We start from the raw sequence: 9,486 nt of genomic DNA, 5'->3' as shown, positions 1-9,486 counted from the left end.
TTTGGTTGAGTACATACCCATCATCAAATTATTCAATATTAAGTTATATTTTTGTATAAAAATAAATCATTTTTTTAATGAGGTTTACTTACAGTTACATACAGGGTACCGATAGCCAACCAAACTTTAGATTAAAATAGGAATTGAAAAAAAAAAAAGGTTGACAAAAAAAAATATAAAATAACAAAAGATACATATAATTTGGAACTTTTCTATTCATAATTAGAAATAGAGAATTTATCGCAAAGTGGACCGTCATCAATACTACCACCACCACTATAAGTACCAACTACTATTATTGCAAAATACAGTATCCTCTTTGGACTCTCTCTGAGTGGTTCACCTTTGACGTGAAAGCTCGACGAGTTATGACATTTGAGGAGGAATCTTCTCTCTGGGATAATCCGAAAGCTCGGAAATTGGTAATTCGAAAAATAGCTCGGAATGTTATGGAAACCAATATTTTTCGTATATTAATCCATTTGGGTTGGTTTAATGATGTTGGCTTGAGACCTTAGGCCGTGCTACTCTCAAAGTTTCTGGTTTAGCTTTCCTTGATACCAATATTGATGGGTTAAGTTCATATCAAGTCAGCTATACTCTCGCTTTAAATGAGTCCTTCAAATCGAATGAAATCACATATAATTTTATGTTTCATAAAAAAATATAAATGACATGTAATTTTATCTTTTAATCATATGATTTTTTCTCCCTTTAAAACCAAACAAAAAAAACACAATTTCTCTTTTTATACTTTGTAACTAACAAACCGAGAATTTTTTACCCAAAATGGAAACACAAGCATTACGGTTACGCTATCCATTCACTCTCTCTCCTCTTTACCGCTCTCTCTCCACAAAACCACACACTTCCATTTCATTCAAACTGGAAGCCACCAACAGCAACAACAACAAAGCTTCCTTCAATGAAGCCGCTTTCGAGGCGGAGCGGCTCACCCTCGACGCTGAAGCTCGTCGAGCAATGGCGGTTGAGGAGGAGAAATCTTCGATGCAGGATGATCCAAAAGCTTGGAAATGGGTGATTAGAAAGAGGATATGGGATTTGATGGAAGGGAATAATTTTGCTCAGAATCCTAGACCTGTTCATCATAGGATTCCTAATTTTGTTGGTGCTTCTCTTGCTGCTGATAAGGTATGCTGGTGAATGTGATTTTAATGGAAAATTCTTGCATAAAATTTGGAGTGAATTTTTGTTTCTTTCAAGAAATTGTAATTGTGGAGCAGTTTGATTCCACAATAATTAATAGATGAGTGAAGATCTATGAAACACGTATAGGGACATTAGACACGCCACATACATGACATGCCGACACTGCTTATAATTTGAGAAAATCATATAATTCAGTGTAATCATATGTGTCGGTGTTGGACACGATACATGTCTGACACCAGGACACGTCTATTCCGACGAGTGTCTGTGCTTCATAGGTGAAGATCCAATCTGACCCTCACAACTTTCTCTCAGCCCAATTTAGTCTTGACAAAGTATAAACTCAAACTAGTTAGTCCGTCTATTATAATGAATGAATGACTAATTTGTCCTTCATATCAAAATGTAAGAGACTAATATGGGTTAATCTTTTGTCGGAACTAAATTTCACCGAGAGAAAATTGTGAGGGATCAAATTGGGTCATCATAGAATGGTAAATCAGTTTCTGAAATTGATGATAGTTAATGAATTTAGTCGTTTCATCAATTTATTTTATAAATCTGTATAGTAAAATAGAGATCAACTATACGAATGATATGCTTATCCAAGACCTGTTGGACCCGTGCTATCATATTTGGATGAAATGATATGGCCTAAAATGACTATATAAGTAGGAGTTATCTCTTACATTACAAGCTGGTTTTGTAAAGATGAATTATGCCAATATAAAAACCTTTGATGATATTAGAGATTATCTTAGACTCGTTAGGCCACTGATATCATCCTAGAAGTGTAGGGATGTGTTAAGAGTCCTACATTTGATTAGATATGGCTTGAAAATGAGTTAATAAGTGAACTACTATTATATGATTTTCCATTTGTTCTGCTCTGTCGCTGCTTTACTGAACATCACTCACATATACAGATATGATGATCGGTCTATTGCTTGCTTTCTTAGCGTACAAGGCTGTTTCATTATCGGTCATGTCTTTCACTGAAGCTACAATTTTGTTGATAGAACTTTGAAAATTATGATTTCAGATTTATCAAATTTTTGCATACTGCTGGCTTAAGAAAGTATCACACACTTCCAGGCACTCTAATGTGTTAAGCCGAAGGTCTGATACCAGACCAGGCTTCTATTTCTGTTTCGTGTTTGAAAACAGATGGGTGTATGCAAATCACAATCAAGAGTCCAGATTGTTAAACGTAATCCGTAATTAGAACATTTGCAGTGTTCAAGATTCTTCCCATTTGATATGCAAGCTAGACAAAAATAACTGCTATTAAATTGTAACTGTATCAGTTAGTTAGTAGCATAGTAGTTAACATTGTCACTGTTTGTTTTGTTAGGTAATTAGACTATCCTACAAGCTTCCTTCTGATTCATCTTTTTTGGTGAAATTTTGGTAGGGCGTGGAAGGAGAAATGAGTGTTATTTGTGATTTTGAGTAGGAATTAATCGATGCGTGTGGGTTTTTCTGCAGATGAGGGCACTAGATGTGTTCCGCGATGCACAATGTGTGAAGGTTAACCCAGATTCTCCTCAGAAACCAGTCAGATTTCTCACTCTTTCAGGTTAGATAGGTACTTTATTTGGAGTTTTTGTATGGTTGTTGAGTAGGGAGGGGGAAGGTTACTCAAGAAGTATAAACACCTTTTGTGATTGTTGCCTTGTTGATTTTACGTCTAAGTTCTGCAATTTGATTTTTATTAGCATTATTAGATATAGGAAATAACAGAAGAGTAAAAGGGTTATTAAAATCAACGTTCCACAATTTGATTGTTAGAACATGCAAGATCTTTTCAATATGAAGGTATCTATGAACATTAAGGATCCTGTAAAGTCTAAAGTGTCTACTCTTGATTTTTAAATTAATGGTTGATGTATCTCACTTACAATCTAATGTGAATCGTTCAATTTAGAGGAGCCGGATCCAGAATAAGAGTGTTTCGAAACAAAAGTTTCCAAGGTGACAGCTCAAGCTGAGGCAAAGTCCTGAACATGAAGAGTTCTCTGGCCGCGCGTTCAGCACCCTCCAAAAGCAATTCCAAACATGCTATAAGTTGTTCAGATTTTATATCATTTTTCGTGGATAGTGTTGTATTTTAGTATTTTAACTTTACTATAGATGCCTTTTAGACTTATGGTCATCGTTGGTACCTGCTGTATTTGCACTTGTTTGGTCTTACTATTTGACAAGGGAGAGTATGACTAGACCCTTAATCTAACATAGAACAAAAGTACAACTAAGAAACTAAGCTTAATAAAACAGAAATCTTGTCCGACGATAATTAAGTTTCCGACTGCTGAAACGAGAGTTGTAGATATATTTTCAAAACTTGCAGTACTTTTCCATTTTTTTATTCTCCTTTTGGTTCTCTTTTAATGTTACTATCAATATTTGTGCAGATGGAAAGAAATTGTTAACTCCTCAACCACGTCTGAGGACAGGTTTTTTCTCTGTAATTGAGTCAAATATGTTAACTTCGGGTACCATCAAGGAAGCATGTACTTCTGTTGGGGTTGCCAAATATGGTCGACCAATTGGATTAGATGAAAAGATAAAAGTAGATCTTATTGTTATTGGATCTGTCGCTGTTGACCCGAACACAGGTGCTCGATTAGGAAAGGGAGAGGTACATTTAAATGCCTTTTATATTTACATTTCCTTTGGTTATGTTTAATCAATCTCATGTTCTTTTCCTGTTATTCATCAAAAGGATAGACCTATGTCAATAGTGTTGTTAAGATCGCAAGTTAAATCGTATAATCACATGATTTTATGAACTTACAGCCACAGGGAAATCTAACTCCGGTTACTTACAAAATTGCTAATATTGCGAGATTGGTCAGGCTCACTATTTGATTCCTTAAACCAGTCTTTTAACCTATTTTATACCATAGAAATGACTCATTCTTATGTAAGACCGGATCTAACAATACTTGTTACGATCCTACGTTTCATGATCATACTACCCCCCCTCCTCATGATCCTAAGTAGGAATTTGATCTCGACAACCTTTGTTATCCTGGTTAGAAAAGTCTGCCTCGGCATTATGTTTCACCTGCTTGTTTAAATATTATAAAATTTCTAACCAATAACTAATATCTCACAAACATTCCGACATGATTCTTGTTTCACGACCTTTTATTGTAACTATATTTTTCTTACTTCTCTGTGACTTTATTTACCAATAGTTATTGTATAGAATAGCTGATTTATTTGATGAATGACCTTACGAACTTGAATGTTACATCAACTAAGAGAGGACTGAGGTGCAGGGATTTGCAGAACTTGAGTATGGTATGTTGCGTTATATGGGAGCTATCGATGATTCAACACTAGTTGTTACCTCAGGTAATTTTGGTTCTTGCTTTTGTAACTTTTCCTTAGCAATTCCTCAAAGACTTCTCAAAGATGTGCATTTAGTATTCATGCGCTTTAATCTTTTTCACATTGCATATTATTCTCTAATATCTAATATGTAAAAAATATTATTTTGGTTAAACATACTCGACGGTGGCAAAATCAACTTTTGTTGTTTTCAGAAAGTGACTGGTCCAGCACAAATTCTAAGATGGTATAAAAGTCTATATTTTGTAGTGAAATCTCTTCTTTAAAAGGACAGCGGAAGATACCAAAATATTTTGATATCTTTCGCTGTCCTTTAATCCTGTTTCGGTTCATGTTTGATTATTTAATCTACTCGTATGAAAAATTTATAATTTTCATTTATTGATATTATAACACAATGAGAACTTCTCTTACAGTGCATGACTGCCAATTGGTGGATGACATTCCAGTTGAAAAACTGTTAATCCATGATGTACCAGTGGATATCATTTGTACTCCAACTCAGGTCATTTTTACAAATACATCCATTCCAAAGCCTCAAGGTTGGTGAAACATTTCTATCTAACCTAGCATTTTCTTTTTGCTTATAGTGCCTTCCTTCTACAGGCTTCTTTGATTGTGTTATGATTGTTATAAAATAGTTTTAAAAGAAAAAATTAATCAAACAAGTTTTTAGACTTGATTGGATTGACATAATTTAGTTTATCTATTGACATAACCACTTATGAGATTGTTTGAGTGTTATTGAGAAAACTTATGACTTGTCTAGAAGTTATGTTAAGTTTATTTCCATAAGCTTTTTAGGATAGTTTATCAAAATAACTTACGACTCGTATGAAAACTGCTTGACTTTATTTTATATTTTGTTATAGAAATAGTTTGCACATAAGCACTTATATGATAAGCGCTTAGTTATAAGCACATAACTAAACTTTTATCCAAGCTTGACCTTTCAGTTTTGTTCGGTATGGCTCATAGGTACTGACAAGTGGGCAGGGTTGGAGACGTAGCCATATTTAGCTGAACTATCTTACTAAACATTGTTTGTCTATTTTTTGCGATTATCGTTTATTTCTCATTCGAAACCTATGAGTCCACGGACACTGGACACGATACGAACACAGACACGTCGACACCACTAGTAATTTGAGAAAATCACATAATTCAGTGTAATTATATGTTTCGGTGTCAGACACAACAATGTCCGACACTGAGACACGCCTAATCCGAAGAGTGTCCGTGCTTCATAGTTCGAAACTGATTGTTGTTCCAACAATTTTTTTAAAAGCTAAAAATAGTTTTTGAAAAAAAATTCAAACAGGCTCAAACTCAACTTACTTCTTTTACCACAGGAATTTATTGGGACAAATTGTCTCCTGAAAAGCTGGGACAAATTCGTATACTTAGAGAGCTCAAGAGGAGGATTGAATTAGAGATTGGAAAGAAGCTTCCTACTGGTCCGTCAGAGAAATTACCCCCTACTGCTCAAAGAAATAGAAGAGGTTAAATAGTAAATATGAGTTTTGATGGATTTATGTACATATTTGAAATGTTTAACATATACTTCAAAAGGAAATGTTGTATAAGGCTATATGAATACCAGTTCTTAAGTAATTGAAGCAAGCACTTGCCCAATCTGAATATTGCTTATTGTTAAATGTTACTAATTGGATTTCATGGAGGTAAGGAGCATATTGAGATGAGTGTTTATATGTTTTATGTCAGAATATAAAATGATGATGAGGATATTATAAGTTGTATTCTTATATTGTATTTTTTTTTTTTTTTTTTGTCAAATAGTTTAGTGACTAGATTCACACATTTTTAAGTGCGGAAAATCCAGAGTTCGTACCCTAACCCTTGCAAATAATATTCTTGTGAGCTACCAAGTGAGCTTCACTTATATCAATTACTTTACTATGGTCCATATAACTATTGATAAAACTTCAGAAAACATAACGGTAAACTTATTTCAAGAATTTGTTTGATTAATTTGTGGGAGTAAGTCCTAATAGCCAATCTATATTCATTGGGTTTGACTTTGTATCATGATATTGATCTAAATATATATTATGAATATATAATAATAAGGCATTTATTTATTTATTTTGTTTTGTTTCAAAATAATAAAGTCCCTAGAATAGTTAGTTCGCTTAATGGAGCATTAAGTATAACTTAATCGTGAAACTCCATTAAACATAAAAACATTATTTTTAAAGTATCCGTAGTCAACCTTTATTGTGAAATGGGACAACATTAAAGCGTAGAGACTATTATATGGATAGACTGATGATCACATCTCGCAAATCATGGATAAAAAGTTATCAAATCTTCACTTAGATATAAGTATTAGAAGTAGTATTTATATTGAATTGTCTCACCATGAATACTACATTGAAAATTATGTAAATGTCATAAATTATTCTCATAGTGATAAGTGGTGTATTCCACCCTTCGACCTGAAACCACTATGTACCTTAGATGTAGGAGTCGAGTATTTTGTTGCCGTACAAACATCGTCCGTAACAGGATGACTATAAAGTCGGTTGATGGACATTCAACGAATCATGGTGAGGGACATGAGTGACCTATATGGAATTTGTCCCTCCTACATAACAGTAGAATCGTCTAAGGGTCCAATATTGAATTCAACAAGGGTGGCATACTATGTGTTGTGTTCAATATAGACATGAAGACAAAAGAGTAATGATACACGTAATTGTTATTATGGAAAGCTTTGTCGGATCACATGACATTCTTATGACTAGGAGCAATAATGTGTTGCTAGATATCGCTCACTGTTAATAGTATCAAATATGTAATTTAATATATTATTGTCAAGGTTACGTGAACCTACATTGTCACACACAAATGACAGATAGATAAGAGAAATAAATAAATAAATAAGTAAGACTTATTTATAAAATAATAAGTGGAACTTATTAGTAATTAAATAATTTATCTTTGTATATTAATAACAAAATATGGTCAAAGTAAGTTAGGTCAAAATTACACATTTTCAAATAAGTCATCTATTGTGGAACGGAGGAGTAATTAAGAAGAAGAGTACTCTTGCCGTGGTGATGTCGGTGCTCAAGGACCCCTCACGCCACGTGTTCAGGCTCCACACTTCCCCTCAAGGCCTCAACTGTTATTATCTTACCTCGTTATCCTTCCAGTTATAGTGCATACCACAATCTAACCCTTTCAGTTCCTTTCTTGATATTTCAAATCCAGTTCTCCCCCAATACCAACGATATGACACGCTAGAGCTCCAGTACTACGCTGTAGCGTCAAAACCAGAGCTATATCTTCCACTTGTTTCAAATCAAACTACCAAAAACTACAAAAATATTAGCAAAAAGAGGAGGAATCCATCTTGCTAGCTACCAACTGAGCTTCATTTACAACACAACATAACAGTTACTTTACTATGGTCTAAATACCTGTTGAAAAAACTATTTCCATTTGTAAAACTATTTTACAAAACAGTATTCAAAAATTAAAAAAAATCTAAACACATTGAATGAAGATATAAAGTTAGATAGAAAAATGACCAAAGACAGGATTATAGAACTATGGTTAATAGATCATCAAAAGAAATAAATTAATAACCATTTTTTACTCTTTTTTTCTTTTAAAGCATAACCTGATTTTACATAATAAAGATCAGTGTCTTAGAGAATAGTATGCGATGTAAAACAAAAATAATATAAATTATATTTGTAAAGAAGAGAAAGATCTCCTTTTTCAAAAAAAAAAAAAAATTGTGGTTTCATGAACAATGATTAAAGCATGGAAAGAGCATAAATATTGAATGTACATTAAGTCATTTTCTAGAAGCATTTGAATGAATGGATAATGAAAAGTAACAACTAGTCCCTGCACTTTACTCATTTCTTAGTTGAAAAAAATTTGAGTTTATAGGTCTTTACCTCCAGTAATATAGGTCATTTTTGGTTTTTCCCCTGTAAAAATTTTATTTTAATTCATCCCCCTGTAAAATATTTTTGTTTTGATTTACGCCCCTAATAGGCCAAACAAAAACCAATTTTATTTTTTTTTCAAAAATTTTCGTTTTTGTTTGGCCTATTAGGGGGGTAAATCAAAACAAAAATATTTACAGGAGGGAAAACCAGAAATGACCTCTATTATAGAGGGGTAAAGACCTATTAACCCAAAAAAATTCAAGCTCAAACAACAATAACATATCAAAAGGTCATTCATCGGCCAAATAAACTATTCTCAACAATAAAAGGCCTTGAATTAAGACTGTTGTGGGTATGCTTGTGAGCTATCAGTTAATTTGGTAGGAAATTAATAAAATTTGAAAATGCAGGTAAAGCACCATTCGAAAGCAAAGTTTTCTACCCAAGATAATATACAAAGTTGTCAGGAGTGAAATCCTACTAAGGACCATGAAGGGGGAAGCATGATCGTAATATGTAGGATCGTAAGATCTTGTACTGCGTCTCAAAAATCGGTTTTTGAGTATAAAGTGGGTTTAAAAAATAGTTTAAGGTGTCAAAGAGTAAACTTGGCTAAGAAAAATTGAACTTTTAGGATCGTGTAAGATCTCCCAGTGGTTGTAAGATCGTATAATTGTAAGAAAAATTGTACTTTTCTGACACGATTTGTACACCTAGAGGCAAATCTCCCCAGAAGGCAGCTTCAATTGCTTGAGAATTTCTCATTTATAATTCAAAACACATTGATAAGTATGTCGAGGGATTGACCTTTGTGCTTAAAATGACTTATAATTAAAATCTTATTTAACGAGCTTTGGAGAAAATCTAAAAATTAAGCTAAACAAAACATTTTAAATGCATGTGTGATTCACAGAACCATGTCATTTATCACAAAATTGATGAAAATATGAAAAAAGTTATTAAATACGTATCTATAGGTGATTTTATAACAAGAAAATTATAGCAATGTTATTTAATAACCTCCTTA

The 9,486-nt window shown here is 33.2% G+C and overlaps 1 protein-coding gene across 1 annotated transcript; it reads left to right on the top strand.

The window, feature by feature from the left end:
- Positions 1-757: 757 nt before the first annotated feature.
- On the top strand, positions 758-6,211 carry LOC25496155 (5-formyltetrahydrofolate cyclo-ligase-like protein COG0212). Its single transcript, XM_013596426.3, has 6 exons — positions 758-1,152; positions 2,659-2,749; positions 3,585-3,811; positions 4,458-4,533; positions 4,947-5,072; positions 5,883-6,211. The coding sequence occupies exons 1-6, from the start codon at positions 790-792 to the stop codon at positions 6,035-6,037; spliced, it is 1,038 nt and encodes a 345-aa protein (XP_013451880.1). The 5' UTR covers positions 758-789; the 3' UTR covers positions 6,038-6,211.
- Positions 6,212-9,486: the final 3,275 nt, after the last annotated feature.

Source organism: Medicago truncatula, chromosome 6 (assembly GCF_003473485.1).
Source record: "Medicago truncatula cultivar Jemalong A17 chromosome 6, MtrunA17r5.0-ANR, whole genome shotgun sequence".
Taxonomy (NCBI): domain Eukaryota; kingdom Viridiplantae; phylum Streptophyta; class Magnoliopsida; order Fabales; family Fabaceae; genus Medicago; species Medicago truncatula.
This window is presented reverse-complemented; position numbering and strand designations above follow the sequence as displayed.